This window comes from Ptiloglossa arizonensis, chromosome 3 (assembly GCF_051014685.1).
Source record: "Ptiloglossa arizonensis isolate GNS036 chromosome 3, iyPtiAriz1_principal, whole genome shotgun sequence".
Taxonomy (NCBI): Eukaryota; Metazoa; Arthropoda; class Insecta; order Hymenoptera; family Colletidae; genus Ptiloglossa; species Ptiloglossa arizonensis.
The window spans coordinates 1,897,226-1,917,743 of record NC_135050.1 but is presented as its reverse complement, the minus strand read 5'-3'; the positions used below and the strand labels follow the sequence as shown (position 1 = coordinate 1,917,743).

Sequence of the window (20,518 nt, the reverse complement as noted above, 5' to 3'; positions counted from 1 at the left end):
GTGTCTGAAATAGATCCGTAACGGATCTCTGCCCGCATTGTACGTGGAGATAATTTATTTTCGATCGATCGGCTCGGAACAACTGAAATAAATTCTCGCAATATTTACCCGTGATATCGATGTGCCGAAGAGTATCGACGATATTCTCGGTCACTTCTTCCGGGATCTGTGTCAGCTTATTGTTTTGCAAATGCAACGTTTCCAGTGAGTTCAGATTTTCAAAGACCAACGGCGGTAATACCTTTATCCTGTGGAGAGGAACAGAGAGTATAATTATCGATAAAAAAAACCCCGAGAACCGTTTACGATGTGGGTAATGTAATGAAGGAAATTACAAGTTCTTCTGGAGGTTCAGAAATGTAATAGAATCTCCATATCCGGTGAAGGCGTCCTCCGGGAGTACGGTAATGTTATTGGCTCTTAAATCGAGGTGGCGTAATCGATGTAGACGGCGCAATGCATCACTCGGCACCGAATGTAAATTATTATCGCCCAGCCGCAAATATTGCAGGTTCTCTGTAATGGAATTAAAATAAAATATGTATGAGGGTGTTGCGATGGTGCGTTATACCGAGCATTTAGAAATTAATGAAAGGCACGAAAATGGAAATCAATTGCTCTAGGGGATCGATTATGCACAATTCGCAGGAAATTATTTTTGTTAAATTATTACGGTAATAGTCTCATTTACGAACGGTCGCTATCGAAAGTGATGATTCGAGACGCAGCTATGGTAAATTTAGGGTACCGATCGTGATTATCGCGTAAAATTTGAATTTCAAGATTCTCGAATACTCTGCAAAACCGATTCTTGAAAATTTCGAAAAAGAAAAGTTGGTACAATTGTTTTAAAGCTCTCCGTGAATCGTGTTACAGTAGACAGAAAATTGTTTAAACAGTCACGAATAATAGAATAAATCGAGCTGATCGATTTACGTGATTCACTCTGTATATTCATGGATTTCTGGTTTTTCGCTTGTTCTTCGAGAACTCAATTACTTTCATTTCGAAAAAAATTAAAACAATACGGTAATTTCAGCATTTCTCCGGTATTTCTTTTCAACTAACTTCTCCGAATAAATTCATCTCGTTCACGATTAAAAACGTTTATATAATATTATGAATTGCGTGAACGTGTTCTATTCGAAGGAGATCGAATAAATACTCGAGTTACCACGGATGAAACCTTATTTAAAAATGTTTTAAAGTCGTTTTAATGGTTTCAAAAATACGAGGTTTATGAAAAGATATTTCGGTTATTTTCCTATCCAACGGTGAGTTTAAATATAACAAATTCCTCTTCGTACGCTTTTTTACAATATTCAATGCTAGAAGCGTTTATATCGGAGGGCAGTTTATAGTGTACAGCAACGCAGATTGTATAATTAAATTTAACTCGAATATCGTTATCTAGTTATACGCAATATTCCCATCATTATTAGGCAATAATTTCACGTTACACCGAGTATGTCGGTGTGAATGTAAAGTGTACTGTGAAATTTTCAATTTCGTTACAAGTAATTAATGGAAAATAGATACCCAGAATAATCAGAGTATACAGGAACACGCATTTTCCATTCCATGTTCGAGGTTATTGCAGAAATTATCGTGTAAATAATGTTTCTTTTAAATTCCACAAATAAAAGTTTATTCGTCTAAATTGGAAAATTCAATCATTGGATAAAGAGTGTGTTGAATATTAGCTGATTCGAAAAGCAGACTATATATCGATTTTATGTGCAAATTTTTAATTCTAGATTTACCAACCAATCAAAATGGTTGATTCCAGCTGCTTTTGTAATGGAAATTATAATTTAAATTCTATAGCGTGTTTTTTGAAGACGTTACGACTTTTCTATTCTACACATGATATTCCAACCACGGTTGAAACCGATACATTTAATAGGTTGCTCGTTAAGTTTTGTCGTTCGATAAGAAATAGAGCTAGTAGATTCGTCGTTTTATTTTTCTAAAGATGAATACTACTGTTCGATGAACATGAACGTGTGCGAAGTTTCATGTAGATCTGTCGACTCGTTCGTATATTTACGGTCGTTCAAAGTTGAAGTGTCGTAGTATTTTTTTACAATGGAAAAAACGACAAAACTTGTTGAACAACCTAGTACATTCGTAGACGATACAGCTATATTACCCGCTCGTAATGATCCAATAACAGCGTACGATATCTTACAACAACGTATCGCAAAACTAGAAGAATGGCTGCATCGATGAAAAATAAAAGTAAACACGGATAAGTGTAAGCACATTACTTTTACCTTAAGGAAACGTACTCTTTCGGATTTAAAACTTGACAATACTTCTGTACCACAAACCAAATCGATTAAATACCTGGGAGAACACTTGGACCAAAAATTAATTTGGAAACATCGCGTACGTACTAAAATCGACCAAATCCGTATCAAGAGGAGAAACATAGACTGGTTTGAATGCAAAAAATCTAAATTAAATCTTGACAATAAACTTTGAATACACAAAACGATTATAAAGTTTTGTTATGTGCCAACCATTATGTGCTAACGATTATAGCACATTGCTAAACTCGAGACACTGCAATTTATAATTCTTAGAACAGTAATCAATGCACCATTGTATGTTCGAAATGACGAAATCCAAAAGAACTTCAAAATGAAAACAGTCTCTGACGAAATCACCAGTTACTGCGACAATTATAAAAAAAGAATAGATATCCATCCCAACGACTTAGCAACATCCAAAGGATCTTCCATCCTAACAGCATCAACCCTCAACAGATGTTATCCACAGGGATAATTTCTATGTCTTAATTAACCAAATCCTTCATTACAATTCACCAAGTGTCCTTGCTGGACAAATTGTAAAGACTGTTGTACTTATTAAAAACAACAACAAAAATTCTACACATGTGTATAAATTTCTCTCTTTCCTCGTCGATTGTTTTCTTTTTTCTTTCTTGAGATACAATATGAGATATACCTTGACATTCCGAAATCTGTCGGTAGCTCTAGTGTTAAAAATGTTCTCTCTAAATCCAACGTCTCGTTTTTTATTTCTATACTGGGCGTGTCAACGTCGTTCGAATGAATTCGCGAGTCGTTGTACGGATACAGATAACGAAAACACTTGGGCAATTGGAAGCAGGCTGCTTCAAAGGAATCGTATCAAATCGTAATTACACTTACCCTCGAGACCGATGAATGCATCCGGATCCACGTGGGTAATCTGATTTCCGTCTAGCTCCAAAGAGTTTAATTGCGTCAAGTGGGAGAACACACGAGCCGGGACTTCGCGCAGCTGATTGTGAGCCAGTACTAACGAATCCAAGCTTTTCAATCCTGCAAAGACACAGAGTTTAGACTCGACAGGTTTCGTTTGATTTCGACGACTGTGAGCCGTCTATCCACGAAAGAGCATTTATTTTCGAATCGAGTAACCGACGTTCAAGAATAACTGATCCCTCTTCGATATCACTGCTTGCTTTCGCGTAAAAGGACGAAAGGTCGAGGAGAATGCACGTCTACCGACGAGGACCATTTAAAATTAACTCTTGTGCACTGTCCGGGATAATTTTACCGGAAATCCAACTTTGACATTAAATAGCTTCTTGACAACGTATTAAATATTTCGACTTTTAACAGCATCGAAGAATCTAACGAGTACGGGAAAATGCAGTTGCAGTTATTTTTTGTACGAGATATCCGAAAAAGGTTTTGTTCAGTTTTCAGCAGAAGAATGTATTAGGTTAGCGAAATGCATTTAATATTGTTTCGTACGAGATATTCGAATAAAGGTTTCGTTTGTTGGGAGCGAGATCTTTTTTAAGTTTTATCTACTGAGATTCATCGAAGAAGCAAAACTAATCGATAAAATATAACAAGGGATTATCGAACCGATGCTGTCAATAACCTTGTTGTTTATGCGGTGTAAAAGAACTACTGGAAAAAGAGATCTCGCTTGTTTTTCAACTGAATGGATATCTATTTTTGATTAGATATATTAGTTATTTCATTTATTTCGAGAAATTTGCTATAGCTAATTGTAATTCAAGTGTAAAACAGTGATTTGAAGATAAATTAAAGCTATATTAATTACATTTTATATATCATTGCTACTCAGAGTACAATGCACGATAATAAGAAACTTTTTACCAGGTTGGGCCAAAAATTCGAAGTTATTACACATTATAATGTCACTGAATATTTTGTGGACACATTGCATCAAATGATAGAAACATATGTACATATATACACCTGTTGACGTCGTACAAATCATTGGCCAATGACTTGGTTTTAACATATATCGATTCTTGTACGTACAATACGCAAAATTGTAGGCACATTGGCTATTTTTAAATAAGTTAGACCAATATTTGATAAACCTCACGTGAACAGAAGGACCATGCTACCAAAAAATCAATTTTCAGAATAAAAGTCCATATAAACATATAAACGTTACAATTTTATAAAAAATTGTCATTATAAAAATTACACTCGTTTTTATCTTGTGATAATTCTTACGATAAACTGAGTTCTCTTTTCGACTAATTATAAGTAAAGTTTCTTATCTCGTATACGATCAGCGAATTCGAACAATACACGGTAATTTTTGAACGAACGAGGTCTGTAACAAGACGTTCAGAAATCTGTATTTGTGCCCATTTCGAACAATTTTTGCGAACAAGTGGTATATATTCGATTAGAATAATCAAGAAAAACAGCTGTAATTCGTAAACAAGTTTCTATTGGACATATGTTTACGTGACTTTTTCTTCTTACTTTAACGTACTGAACTCGTCTCTAAGGTCACGTTCACATGTGTCGAAATACCCTGTGGAAGGTAGAACATTACTTCAATTTGTACTAATAGTACGCGAAAGAAGCGTAATCCGATCAGTCGTAGCATTACGCAACGTTTTTATGTTTTATTTAATTAAATTTTTCTTCTCGAGGGTTTTATTACTTTCTTTTATCGATTTCGATCCTGCGGAGAACCAAACACTAGGGGGTCGAAAAGTTTAAATAAGAATGCTTACGACTACCGAGATTATGTTCATTTTACCGGACAGAATATTTGGTAATGTTGTTAAAGTTTATAGGACATAAAAGTAAATGCAAACGTACCCTCAAAATCGCCCTCCTGAATGGCGGTGATTCGGTTCTCCTGAATCTCCAATTTCTTCAGCATGTCCAGGGGGAACAACGCTTTCGTTGGTACTTTGGACAATTCGTTTGCTCCCAGATTCAGTCTCTTCAGTTTTCTACTATAATTTACGTTTTAATATTCACATGCAGCCCCCACTAATCTACCATTTCGTGCATCGCATGTAATGGCGGCTACGTACATACTCGCACGCGCTTTATACGCAATAAAATTTATTTTCTATTTATACAAATTACTTGAAAACTGTCCAAGAAAATTGCTAATATCGTATAAATTTACTCAATTGTAATTAGCTACTGTCTATACAAATTACTTGAATATCGTCGAAGAAAATTGCCAATATAGTATAACTCTACTTAATCGTAACTAGTTACTGTCACGATATAGGAACGTTCCTTCGCCAGAAAAATGACAGCACAAATTAAAGTATTTACGAATTTTCTAATTTCCCAAAGCAAAGAAGACGTTTCACCGTTAGCGCGTAAAGCAAAGATGGAAGCTCGTGTAATTGTGGTTTCGCAGGAAATTCAACGTTTGTAAATTAGAATAAATCTTCTTCGATACGAGCCTCTCGAAAGGCAAAACGATAAAATTTCGCGCGATAAAAAGTAGACAGGATCGAAGTTGTCCAAATTTTTTCGACAGATTTTGAAAAATTTATCTAAAATTACGAAATTGATACGAAAGAGTTTTTTGAAAGGCTCGTGTATGGCTGGTACCGAACAGATTCATACCAATCTTCACGATTTAGTGATCAATTTGTAAAAAGGACTGAACGCGATCGAAAGAAGCGAAATTTTGTTTATACATTTGTTGAAACAATTGCAAAAAGGATGCAATGTTGAGGTACAAGATGACTTACTTGTGCAATCCTTTGAAGGCGTCCTCCTCTATGGTGGAAATCTTGTTTTCGTACAGGGAAAGTATTTCAAGGGTATCGAGTCCTTCGAAAGCTTTTGCGTGGATGGCATTGATCTTATTCCGATTCAGATTCAAAATAAGCAGATGCTGAAGATCTTGTAACGCGATCGATGGCACCGAGAGCAAAGCATTTTGTGATAGGTCGAGTTGCGTCAAGCCAGTTCCTGCGAAAGAGCATAGTTTTCGTAAAATTATTCACGTCGGTTAAATTCTCTTCCAGTTGGTGTTTTTAAAGATAATAAAAATCGTCTTAAGTTTTTTATACTCTGCAGACTAGATCACAAAGACGAAAAACGAGATAGAGAAACGTTTGTGGTTCTTTAATTGTCGCATACATTGCGTACGAAGTGTGGTGAGAAGAAATATTATACACGGTGTTTTGAACTTAAAAGGGGACTGATCACTCTGAGACGTTAAAAAATAGGTAAATTTTGCGAATTTTTTTTTCCATGTAGTTTCTAAATGAAAAATATAGTCTTTTTCGGAGAATATAAATATAACTTTCAGCTTCGTTTTACCATTTCGCGAAAGTAAAAATCGTACAAAATGGCGAAGTTATTCGCTATTCTCAGAACCCAGAAATGATTGAAGTTTGAAGGAAAAACAATCATTTTTATCTAAAAGAACGACTTTGAACGTTTATAAAAAATTAAATAATCAACGTATCAAAAAAATTGTACGTTACATTGTAGAATACTCTACGCAGAATATTTCTATAAAATTTGAAATAAATCGGATATGTAATTCCAGAGATTTTGTGTCGATCATATTGAAAAATATACTGTTAAAATTTAAAGTCGATAAATTCGTTATATTTCGAAAAAACTCGATAACCATTTAAATGTGCACGAAAATATTTTATATCTTCGTTATTTTTTAGAATTTCGAAATAAAACTGAAGAAATCTATTTTCAAATGCTTAAACTTTGGAAAAATGCGAAACGAGAATTTATTAATATATTATATTTATTATAAATATATTTTCGATGTTTCTGTGCGGTTACTAGATTTCTAGAACTATCGACGGTGAAGGCACTTCTATTTGTATCAAACTACATAGGTATCTTCGAAGTTAGACGAAGAAAGGGCAAATTAATTTACGAATAAGTAAATTAATCAATTATCTATTTCAATAATTAGTAGTTTAAGTAATTTTAAAGAGAAATTCGTAACAGGTCAAATTGACCCCTTTGGTAGTTCAAGTGTTAAAATAATCTAGTTAAAAGCGTATCGAAAATGATTTTTGTGCAATACAAGCTTGTCTCTCTGAGAGTTTGAGAGAAGAACTACCAACATATTCCCATTTGTCTCAGATCACCCAAGTGTCTTCGAAGTTAGACGGGGAAAGGGCAAATTAATTTACGAGTATCGTTACTTGTCTACTTCGATAATTGTCCACGAATATTGTAGGCAAAGACACGGTCAATAATTAAGTAATTGAAAAAAGAAATTCGAAACAGGTCGAATTGACCCCTTTGGTAGTTCCAGCGTTGAACGATATTACTCAATAAAAAGTAACTCACCAATAGAACTCAGTGAGGATTCTTCGAGTACCGCGAGACTGCTATTGTGGATAGTGAGGTGACGTATATCGAGGCCAAGGAAGACGTAGCGCTGCAATTTCGGCAAGTTGTTGTGCCTCAGTCTCAGGTAAAAGATAACAATGTTCAATTTCCCTTTGAGCGTGCCCATAACTTTGGAGATGTGGGACAAGCTCGTATACTCGCATACGATGTCCAAGCCAGATTTCTTCAAGGTGCAGGAGCAGGGCGCGATCTCGTGGTGAGAAGGGCAGGGCTGTGATGTTTGAGCCATGCTCACGCCCAGTATCACACACAGCATCCAAACCAGCCTCCATAAGCCGTTCTCCTTCATTTTTTTGTCGATCGTCTCTTGGACTGTTTTCACCTACCGCTCGTGAACGATTCTCCCTATCCTCGAATTCGCCTAATTCGTTTCTCCCTCTCTGTCCCTCTGGCTCGGTCTCTTTCGGTCGATTCTTCCTTCCTGTTTCGCCTTCGCTGTTCCTCTACCTGCAGCCTGCTACTTAGCCTCTGTTCTTCTCATATCCATTGTTCGCTCTTCCGCGGTGCACCGGTACACCGAGTCTGGAAACATTAGACGGTGGTTTTGTGAATAGGGTTTCGAACTATTTTTGGAATTTCGGTATAGAATGGAATCTCGATTATTTGAAACGTCAGGGAGACACGAGTTCGAACAGGAGTTGAGATTCTCTTTAGAATTTCAACTTAGGGTAGAATCTCGATTATTCGAGATAATAGGGAGACAAGACTACACGAACAGGAGTTGGGACTATCCTTAGAATTTCTATACCGAGTAGAATTTCAATTATTCAAAATGAAAAAGAAACGCGACTGTTTGAGCAAACGTTCAGGACTTGGAAATATCTTTAGAATTTTTTATGCGAGGTAGAATCTCGTTTTTTCGAAATAATAGGGAGACGACTGTTCGAACAGGGATTATGTCTGTTTAAAAAATTTTTATCTACAGTAGAACCTCGATGTCGAACTAATAGGGAGATATGAATGTCAGATAGGGGTTAGAATTGTTTTTAAAATATTTCTTTGCACTGTTTTAATCGTTTTACCAATTAGTCCGTTAAGACAACGAATATCGAACAGTTTGGTCGAATGGTTTAGTTTATATGTATCATTTTCTCAATAGTTATAGTTTGTTTAACGTCTGAAGTGTTTACACGAGATGTATTTTTTCTCTGTTTGTCTTAAGTATTCTCACCGAGAGTGGATAATAATTGCTCGATCGATGACTCGGAATGCGGTCTTAGCGACAAATAAAAAAGAAAAAAGATTCTAGCGTCAAGATTATAACGTGGAACTATGTACGTACCGTGTTTCATTATTTACGTACTCATATTAACGCGAAAACCGAGAGAAGGTATGCGTAAATTGTGTTTTTTCTTTTCTTTATTCCTTACCACGAACGGAAGTAATTTAAAACAGAAATTACACACTGTAAATAAGCGCCTTATTTAATAATTTTACTCCACCGTGATAAGGTTAACGACTTCTCACTTTCTTCTTTATATATTTAGAAATTTGTACTTCCACTTACGTGTAATAGAATCGCTTAATAATAATAAATTTCCACGAGTTTAAACTTAAAAATTGACCGACAATTTATCCACGATTTTTCTACAACTACGCAAAAATTCGTCCACTTGGCAATTTTCTTTTCGGTCGGCTTGTAAAATTGCAAGAATTGAATTGCAATTGAACGCCCGATTCGCGAACGCTTTTTATAATTGTGCGTTGCAAATAAATCAACAGGAAGTTGAATTCGTTAAAGTCAATTGGTAGGTTTAAACAAATGATCGCTGTAGAGACACCAAAGGAACTAAATGAAACGTCGAGTTTCATCTTTGAAATGCACCATCGCGTCGTTTAGCGTGTCAATTATCAAGAGCGTTTCAGAAGACGTTTAAAATCATCGTTACCAGCGTTTGTCGTTACGGTCGATGCAATATTCTGAAACGGATAGCTCGTCTTTAGCGTGCTCGTTAAGCATTCATTTCATCCAACGAGTCGATAATATCGGAAGAGCACCGAGAAAGGTCGACCTTTACTAACTCTTCACTGAAATATATTATGTAACGTTGTATACGCGGTGGAAAAAATATTACGCTATTGATACCTGCATCATTTTGCAAAATTAACTAGCGTGGAATTTTGTATTATATTTATATATTTATTGTTCTATTTGTACAATCGAATCGATGAGTTAAAGAATAATACAAGTCCAAATCAACAGTGCAAAAGATGTACCTTATACCTGTCTTTCGATCAGGGATTGCATTTTTTCTACCAAGTATACCTCAGGATCGTTCGTTGCGTTCGAAATTGTAAGTTTACCGAAGGAACACTTTTGGTGTGCAATATCCGGTTTGTTCGAAGATTGTTCAACTAATCTTCGGATCGAGATGTTAATTAATGATCCCGTTTGGAATATTGCTCTGTTATCTTGTCTACGTATCACGATTACCTTCGGAAACAGATCGAGAGTATTAACAATTACCTGCACACTATTCTAAAGATTGTTAATAAGCATTGTAAATCTATCGAATTCTTTGCCAATTCTACTAGCTTTAAGTACTAATTGTTCCGTTGTTTATACTCTTATGATTAATTAGTATTTTTTTTCTATCCTAAAGGATTTACTCCCGTTAATAATAAACAAATAAATAAATAAATAAATAAATGAAAATCGTTGAACTTTTCTACAATTTAGAAATTAACCTTGCGTTATGGAGAGTTTAAATAGAAAGCAACGATCGCAGTTTGTCATTGTTCTAAAATATTTTTACACTTTGTATATTTTCTCCGTGGAACGTTTGCGACTCAATTGCTTCTCGAATAATTTGTATTCACCGCTGCTTATTGTACTCGCTGCTGATTACGAGATTGTTTCGGTAAACACGATGGTACGAGGTGTTATTATTCACCAAACAGGAAAATAAACGAGAAAATATTTTCCTTCGGCATTCTTCGAAAACTCATTGAAAACCATAAACGAACGTTTCTCTAGAACGTGTACGTGGTTAGCGTATGTTTTCGTTCGTTCGTCTGTTATTCATACAGCCGCTAAGTAAACAATAATGAATACTAGCGTAACAAACAAACGATATAATACGACAGAAACATAAGATAGAAACAATTGAGTTCTCGATCCACGTTTACGAACACCACCTTGTTTACATCGACGAGTCTACACGTAGGCAAATAATAGCTTGCTCGATAATTGTCGTTTGATAAGAAATGGAGCAATTAGATTCGTCGTTTTATTTTTCTAAAGACGGTACTACTGTTTAATGAACACTTGTGAAGTTTCGTGTAAATCCCCGTCGACTCGTTCGTATATTGACGGTTGTTCAAAGTTGAAGTGTCGTAGTATTTTTGTTTACAATGGAAAAAACGAGAAAACTTATCGAACAACCTAGTATGTGTTCAAGAATGCGCAAACACCCTATGTAAACGAATAGTCATTTAAAATGTCATTATTAAAAAGAAATTTTACCGAAATCCAAAACAACGAAACTTTTTCGTAATAAGTTCGTTGATTCGGAAAAAGTTATCGGAGCTTTAGACGTTTTGCAAATATCGAAAGGTAACTCGATATTGTACACGTTGTATAGTATATTATATTGGCAACAGTAGTGAGAACAGTAGTTTTTGCAGGGTGTATAACGAAATTTTTCTATTGCTCGATATATCGTCGGGAAAAAAAAGTTTCTTGGAAAGTATGGAGCAGGTATATTTGATTTGCTCTCGAATTTCGGTCGAAATAGTGTTACGTTACTTGCTTTCTAACTTTTTTTCTTTTATCTCAACTTCTACGATTCAATAGCACGCGATCGGAAGAAATCTGTCCCGAGTATCACCTGGTGTACTCGAGTACTCTGCCGAGGCGAGAAACTTTCGGGATTTTTGCACGATCTTGATAAAAGTACTTCCAACGCTACTCGATCCGAAAATTTTCAAGGACCAGCTTATAAGATATTCAGTGGCGACCATATGCTCACATATGTCCTATGAATAAAAATTACACGGATTTTCCACTCTCGTATCAAACGACTAACAATTTAAGTTGGAATTTCTTCGACTTCAGAATCCGTATTTTTTGAAAAAAAAAAGAAAATAATAATAATAGATAAAATATGTTTTGCAGAAACGTTACCACTGACAGATTTTCGGTTATCGAATTATCTAGTTATTATATAAGAAATATGTGTTAGATCATTATCAGGCAAAGTGTCGTAAATATTGTTGAAAATTTTTCTCAAATTAAACGAACGTGTATGAATTGAACGAAAAATTTGAATTTTCAATGTTGTAATATCTTTCATTCAAAATGATAGGTAATGTTTAATTTTCGTGTTCATTTTTCAAACAGTATGCAATGGATATATTGACAAGTTGTAGATACTAGTTTTTTTCGACTTTCGCGTAACACTAACATTTTTCCAATTTGCAAGCTTCGAATTGTTAATGGACACAGTTTCACAATTAATTGTGGTTCGAGCTAAAGTTATAATACGGATGCTGGAATATTATTCGCAGTTTCACGAGGATGACGTAACGCTTTGTATAGGTCGATGTCAAATCATAGTGGATGTTCCTGCTACAGTTACAAGTAGGTACATCGGCAATTCCCCAATTTCATTTCCCGGTACATCCGTCGATGTACTTTCGTTCCAGTCGGATATTCTTTTCTTTTTCCCTTGTAACATTATTACAAATCGTCTAGCTGTTTCAACTTTTCGGTGAGCACTACAAGAATAAAAAAGATTTTAATCTTTCGAAACGTTTCTCCGAAACATAAATTTTGGTTCTAAAACTCGTTTATGTTTTTTGACGATACAAAGTAAAATATAATACAAGTCTAGAAGCGTATTTGTATTTTTTACGTATTCTCTGGAAGAAGAAAATCCTTTTTTTTTAAATTACTGACAACTGTTCTTCATATTTTCTTCTGTAATTTCATTAATATTTTCCTACTTTCTGTTACGTTTCAATTTCTTAAATTATTAGATGTTTACAACGTTGCGTATAAATTAAGAACATTTCTCGAAAAACTGGTATCTTTTGACAGTACGGTATTTGACTTTAAATTTTATACGAACTGTTGACAGTTGTTTATAAAAGTAAGTTTATCTTTATCCTTTCGCACATATTGTACACGATATGTATCTTTTTGTGTATGTTATTCTCTATTTACAGATTTTTCCTTGATTATTTTTTTTTTATTCATTTTTAGAATTTTAATACGTTTATAGGTAAATATACGAATTTATTAATCTCGAGAAGGGCGGCTCTTTTTGGTCGAAACCTTGACAAAGTTGTCGTTATCGTTATCGGTAAATATTTGCTCGTACAATCAAAAACAAGTCGAACATCTTTCCCATCAATCGCGTAAAACATCCTTTTTGTTCGTTATTCTCAAAGAGGAATTTTCAGTAAATCCGAATTTTACCTCGTTTATCGTTTACCAATCACAAAGTGAATCCAGTCCGATAATTCTCAAAATTAACCATTGCTTAAACGCGGTGTAAACTATTTTCTCCCTCGAGTCTTTCGAATCGTAAGATACGTAAACGCGTAGTTCAACACCGATCCAAACAAACGTTCCGAATCGTCGAGAAGATTGCTTCGTTTCGAAACGTTTCTCCAGCGATTTCTCCATCAAAGGAACCCGTTCGTATTCCGGGATTTCGAATCCCACGATAAACAGCAATTACCTCGAAAAGAAATTCTCGCCTCGGTAACACCACGTGTCGAACTTATTCGCGAACGTTTCGATTCGCCGTGGGGGGAAAACACGAGTAAAGGGGGAAAAAAAAAATAATAAAAAACGTACCGATCCATGTAGGCCACGTGGTTATTTCCTCCGTATCTCGCGAAATACTTCCTGCAAGCGTGTGAAGCGAAACAACGGCGCGAGCCCGCGTAATCGCTGGTCATCGCTTTTGATGTCACTGCGCATTAAGAAACTTAGCGGTTCGGTCGTATTAATTGGCCGATTCGGGCGGGGGAACGGACGCACGAACGCGGGGGAGCATAACGACACACTTCTCTTTTCTCCTGGGTGCAATCGATTCGCAGTTATCACGCAGGAGGGGGGAGGGGGACACGCCTCTTTCGATCCGACAAAGCGCGGAAGCTTCGATCGGTCGACGATCGATTCGTCGTCTCTTTATTTCGTTCGAATCACTTCATCCGATCTTCGTTACTTGTTCGACCACTCGTTGATTTCGACGTAGAAAAACACGTATCGAGGGATTCGACCACCCTCGGTGGGACTCGATCGTGTTTCGTCGCACTCGATTTCTTTCGCTCGTATTCGCTCGTACTTGTAACCGGGCAAACGATCGATCTTACTTCGTCGCATGCGATTTCGTCTCGAGCTGTACTCGTAAGCGGGCAGACGGTCGATCTTATTCCGTCGCGCGCGATTTCGCCTCGACTCGTACTCGTAAGCGGGCGAACGGTCGACTCGTTCCGTTGCGCTCGACTTCGCCTCGATTGATACTTGTAAACGGGCAAACGGTCGACTTGTTTCGTCGAACTCGACTTCGCCTCGACTCGTACTCGTAAACGGGCGAACGGTCGCTCTTGTTTCGTCGCACTCGATTTCTCCTCGACTGGTACTCGTAAGCGGGCAAACGGTCAGTTTTGTTTCGTCGCACTTGATTTCGCCCTCGACTCGTACTCGTAAACGGGCAAACGGTCGATCTGTGCGTTACTCGGGTCGCGACGCGTTCACCACTGAATCGAAGAGTTTCCAGCTTTCCGCTCGCGTCTGGTATCGCCGACACGTACGCGTTAATCGAGCCCGCGAAGCGTATCGTTGATTTGCTCGCGGAACAGAAACACGTTCCGAACGATCGGAACGAACTGAGAACGACCGAAACGGGACGAGGGGATGTCCCGGGTCGTTGTTGGGGATCCTCGGAGAATTTCCGTGTCTTGATCCGTGGAGATCGGCGAGAATCGGCCGTTAACCGCTCCGGGATGCGTCGTCTTCGGTCTCGTTGCTCCGGATCGCGCGGCCAGGGAACTGTTTAACGCGAACGGGGATTCGACGACGGGGCGTCGAGACGCTCGAGACGCGAAAGCTATTGTCAGTGCCGGTCTCTGCTCGGTACCGCCACGCCGAGATTTGCCGGTGACCTGGGTGTCCGTTGGCATCATCATTGCCCGGCTAATGGGCAGCTTCCGTCAAGGGGATCATGGGATACACGACGACGGCCGCGGCAACGTGGTGGACGACGTCATCGGAGATCTTACGATACTCGGCACTAGGCTGGGAGCGGAGCTACTGGCAAGCACCAGCATTTTATTGATGCTCCTCTTTCAATCTGCGCCGGCCAGGCCAACTACGGTCAAGGAACGACGCCCGCGCTACCATGGCAATTTCCTTCGCGCTTTGTGCTCGCACGCCGTTGCGGGTTAAGAAATGCAACGTCGCACGGTGCTTCGAAACGACCGGAATCCGGAAAACGTTACGGTACATCTATACGGAAACACTGATTCACAAGCAAAATTGGTACCTGTATGTTTTTGAGGTCGTTGATTACGAATCTGAAATAAAAATTACTGAAAACGAAACGGTAGACCTGGTTCCTTGAATGTATGTTTTAAGTAATAGTCATATTTTTATGTTTTTATATTTTACTGTCATATTTATCTTGGTATTCAGGAGATATCGAATTTGTTACGAATTAGTAGTCCGAATTTATGAAGATAATAAATATTCAATGAAAATAAAATAGCGGACTCGAAACTAAGCAAGAGTTTGAATCAATCAATTGAGAGTTTTGAGAAGCTTATGGTAAACTAACAAAACACTGAAACTAATTATTTTCGAGGAAAAAAATATTTATTTATTTAAACATTTAACTATGTACTATTGAAGAGTAGATTCTGACATTTAGAAAAATTGATCGTATTACCGAACCCGCAAATTTACGGAGCTGGAAATTGTTTAGTTATGTTCTCTAAGGTTTATTAAACAATCAGTACCAAGTCGGACAATACCACTCACTGACGTTAAAAAGTTATACATATCTTATTAAAATCACCTAAAAATTCACTTTTGTGAAATTTGCGTTCTACCGAAAATAATAACAAAATCATTGATACTTAATGTATGCTACGAATTTCATTTTGATGTATATAATTAAATTATTAAAACCTTTTTCCTAAAATGTTGTCAGTTACTTGTAATCTTGACATTATGTCTTCCATTAAAAATAGCATCAACTTTGTACTCCAATTTTGACATTACATTTCTCACAAACTATAAGACATTTTTCAAACATTTTTATTGGTGTTTGTACGTCAACTATCCTACTATGAAACAATTAAAAGAAATTCGTTTCTTAACATTGAAAAAATTGAACTTTTTTTCATCTTCGAACTACTGCGCGTCGCCACGACGAAACGAGAAACAAGTATGCGAATGCTGGGTCGCGTGAAACGTGGACATAATGATCTTCGAGAATGGACGATTCAAAATAAATCGAGAGAGCTTTCACGGGGAGAAGGAAAATCTTCGAAAAGAATATAATTGTCGAGATTATCCTTGAGGGTTTCTTTTTTCAATGTTGTAAATAAAATTGGGGAAGTATTATTTTATTCGTATTAAAGAATAATCGTTGAGATGATTCTCGAGAGTTTGCTTCGAACGTTGTAAATAAAATTTATTGCGAGGAAAATCGTCGGGATAAATATAATCGTATCGTCGAGATTATCCTCGAGTATCTCTTTTTTAAATGTTGTAAATTGAAGAAGTATTACTTCATTCGCATTGAAGAATAATCGTTGAGATGACTCTCAAGTATTCCCTTCGAACTTTACAAATAAAATTTGTTGCGAGGAAAATCTTCGAGATGAATATAATCGTATCGTCGAGATTATCCTCGAGTGTTTTTCTTTTCAAATGTTGTGAATAAAATTGAAGAAGTATTATTTTATTCATATTGAAGAATAATCGTTGAATAAATGTAATAAATTCGCTACGCCCGAAATGATGCAAATAAATCTAATAATAAGTAGATATTGGCTGGGGAATAAATTAAAATTGACAAAAATACATAGAAATGCAACGGTGGATGAAAAACAAGTTCCTAGTATTCAATAACAGCTGTATAAATGAAAAATAATTACATGGCAGTTCTGTAATTATATGCATTTAAAGGTTAAACATTTCTAAAACGTAATATTGGAGCAGATTTACGAAACTTGCGCGTTTTAAATAATATTAGGAAGAGAAAGTAATTTTTAATTGCGGATTTGAAAACATCTCAAAATCGAATTTCCTAGAAATACTATGGATTCAATTTATCGTTTTGCGAAGTGAATATCGCTGCGGAAATAAAAATAGAGATATTAGAAATAAGAATTCCTTCGATAAATCGATCCGTAACAATTATTTTTATGGAAGAGATAGTTTTATTCGACGGCAGAAAATTATTTTTATTCTTACTAGTACTATTTGTCGTTTTAGTTTTTCATGATAATCGCGTGTTTCCAAGTTTAGAACGTTCCTCGTGAAGCCAGTGAGAGCAAACAAGATGTTTGATTTAGTCGTCTGTCTCTTCGTCTCGCAAGAGCTAGTCACACACTGGAATTTTCTCCACAAGGAAAGCGTGTCATCTTTTCCATTCTTATTTTCCTACGGCAGAGTTAAAGGAATTATAATCACGTCGTCACCCATTAATTTAGAAACTTTTCCGTTGATTTTCGTGTCATTTCTTTTTTCTATCGTTATATTTTCTGAATGTGTCAAAGGAATATAATTCTTTTGTTGCTCGAGAACTTGGAACAATGGTGACGAATACTATATAAAAAGGTAGATTTTGGTACACCAAATTATCTGCAGCATTCATTTAAGCTAAAAATATCGTTTTTGTCAGCTTCGATTTTCTTTTTCATATTTTTCTCGCTTTACTTGTAATATAACGTAATTGTCATTATGAAAGAAATTATAGATTTATTTATAAACAACCGAAGGGAGCTTCCAAACCTCGATTGACCAAAGTAAAAAGATGACGAAAGATTTCCTATAATTATTCGTAAACCATGTTATTATATATTAGTTAAAAAAAAAATTTTGATCGGCCCATTAATAGCAAAATCATCCAAGTTAATCACGTTTCGTGGTCTACCCTGTATAAGGGTGTTTCCCTTAATGCGAGTATTTAAAATATCTCTATTTTTTCGAAAATAAGACAAAAAGGAGATCATTTTCTTAAAGAGGCAAATATTCAGACGAGCGAATTTTTTTTCCATGGTCGTATTTTATGATTTTATTTCAAGGTCATAGAAATTATTTCAAACGGAATAATATATTTTCAATAATGCGATGATGTAAAAAAGAATATTCAACTACCTACGATACGTTCACCTTCGAACGATTTTAAACAACAAACGTTTCCAAATGATCGGTTTATATACATGTGAGAAAAAAAAAAATCGTATCAGATTTAGGCATTTCGATGCAAATTTGTAACTATTTTATCCTAAAAGATTCAGTTGACGTTTCAAGCAACTATTTCTAACGATATTGTTTGAGTTACCGTTTAACGTTGTTGCGGTATATTTTTACGTCACCTTTCAATGAAATTGCTCGTTTACCATAGAATATGTTTCTGAAATGTGTCGAGATACAATAAATATACATATACATGTTTTGCAAGCATGCGACACGTACCAAAAATGCCACGGTCGCGTATTTTTAGAAACGCTCTAAATATGTTAAATATTGGGAAACGTACGATTTAATTTCACTGTGCATTATTGAAAGATAATTACTGAAATTTATACGGAGTTGAACGAGTTTCCTGGTGTTAAGGTAGGAATATATTAATCCGATAATACGTTAAATGTCACGAGGTTTGGTAATTCGTGCTTCGATAACTCGATTTTCTACGAGGAACAGAGTATCAAAAGTATATTTACTAGATAATGTCTACAATGTTGTTGAAAACAATCCGTGCTTACTTTAAATTATGTACTTTCCTACATTATTTGTTACAGATTCCAATTTATGTGGAAATTATACTATGATACTTTTATAAGTTTAACTCATTTAATATTGTTTATAGTAATATTAGATTGTTGGATAGTACAGATTCGATGTTTAAAAATAATTCGTGGTTACTTTGAACCATGTACTTTCCATCATTGTGTCACGAAGTTTGATAATTCGTGCTTCAATAACAGGAAGAGTGTATAAAAAATATATTTATTAGTCGTTATGTACAATGTTCTTTATTTTTTGACGTGTTTTAGATTGTTTACCGGAATATTTTCTCTCTACTCGCTTTGGAAACAAATCTATCGCGAGTGTTCCCTATCTACATCGTATCTCCTTGAAACTTATAAGCCAGAATGAGAATAAAATTCTTATTTCATGCATGCAAAGCAGCAAAATCGCCAAACGTAACGTTTCACGGGAGACAGATTTTATCTACGAAATCATTATAACTGCCCCTTGAATTGCATTTCACCCCGGGAAAGAAGTTCAGCGAAGCGATTGCGCCCACGGAAACAGAAAATAAACTGGGACCGTAAACTTCCAAATCGCCCATTAACCTGGTTTTATCTAAGGTGCTCGAATAGCTTGCAAAAATATTAGATACCGCTTAAAAAATTATTTAAAGCGGCACAAGCACTTAGTAAGATGGAGTAGTCGTTCCCGATTTGAAATACTAGGTAAGTTTAGCAGTAAGGTAGTAACAGTAAGTTTAGTCGTTTTCTTCATTGTAAAAAAATACTATGACCCTTCAACTTTGAACAATGGTAAAAAAACAGTAGTACAATCTTTAGAAAAATAAAATGACGAATCTGATAGCTTTATTTCTTATCGAACGAATCATTAAAATAAACGTAATCGTTTCGTACCAACTACCACGATTCGTTAACCCTCGCGATACAAGTGATTTAAAGAACCACGGGAGAGACCGCGTGGGTCCGAAAGGACCCGTAACTTACACGCACAAGTATCTCGAAGATATTCTATTATTTTATCGTACTTTTCTTCATTTTTAAGGAAAGCTGATTCCGATGATACAATTCGGCAATGCGAATATCTTTGTGCGTGATGCAGCAAGGGTTAACTATAGTCGAAAGGAACGCGTTATTCCCACAGAATGAAATCATTTTCAAATTTCGCGCATTGCAATTATTCGAGGACGAAACAATCGGGTGTATCGCGAATTTTCGACCGACCGTTGCGAAGATATTAAATTAATAATAAGAAAATGCAAATAAATATCACGAGGCAAGTATGGCCTGGGTGAACTTCGAACGGTTTCGAGGTTTTTATCGCCCCCCCCCCCCCCCCAATTTTAGCGGTTCTTAAACTAATTTTCGTCACGAACGACGCCAATCTACAGCCTGTCACGTAATTTTTCTGCTTTACATAAAATAACCGCTTCGAAATTCTTGTCGAGCACGTAACGAGCAAAACTCTCCGTCGACGACACAAAGGTCGCGACGAGTTTTCGCGAGGAGAAACCACGTCTGCGTTATTTTCTCCGTAGCCGCCATTGCGTAATTGCGATTCCCTGGATCGATCTTTCTTCCCGGTGCATTATTATGCACAGGGAAGCTACCGTTCCTTGAGAAAAAATTGCAACTCCCGCACTTTCAATTCGCCGTTAATTGACTTCTTAGATGAGACGTACTCTCGAGTGAAAAATTCGATTCGACGCGATTCTGGAGCTTTGATCTTATCGTGGGATCGTAATGCACTCACAAGAGCTCGGTATAGCGATCTTCAATGATTTTAACGAAATTTGACGGACTTATAGGTCCATATGTACGAATAATCGTAATTGAAATTATAATCGTGGATGACCGACTATTTTTAAACGAAATAAGTGGAAAAAACTACTTAC

General features: G+C 36.3%; 1 protein-coding gene across 4 annotated transcripts in view; it reads right to left on the bottom strand.

Annotated features, from left to right (window-relative positions):
- LOC143144078 (uncharacterized) overlaps positions 1–20,518 on the bottom strand; it is a 301,809-nt gene that overhangs the window by 8,426 nt on the left and 272,865 nt on the right. For 2 of the 4 annotated variants that reach the window (XM_076306102.1, XM_076306101.1), the window contains exons 2-7: positions 7,602–8,186; positions 6,020–6,242; positions 5,118–5,257; positions 3,180–3,332; positions 336–516; positions 109–248 (exon numbers count right to left, since the gene is read on the bottom strand). In XM_076306102.1, the coding sequence (XP_076162217.1) occupies positions 109–248; positions 336–516; positions 3,180–3,332; positions 5,118–5,257; positions 6,020–6,242; positions 7,602–7,953 (1,189 nt within the window). In that variant the 5' untranslated portion in view covers positions 7,954–8,186. Of the gene's footprint in view, positions 1–108; positions 249–335; positions 517–3,179; positions 3,333–5,117; positions 5,258–6,019; positions 6,243–7,601; positions 8,187–13,470; positions 14,764–20,518 lie in introns of those variants that run through there. The other 2 variants (XM_076306103.1, XM_076306100.1) reach the window with 2 other exon arrangements.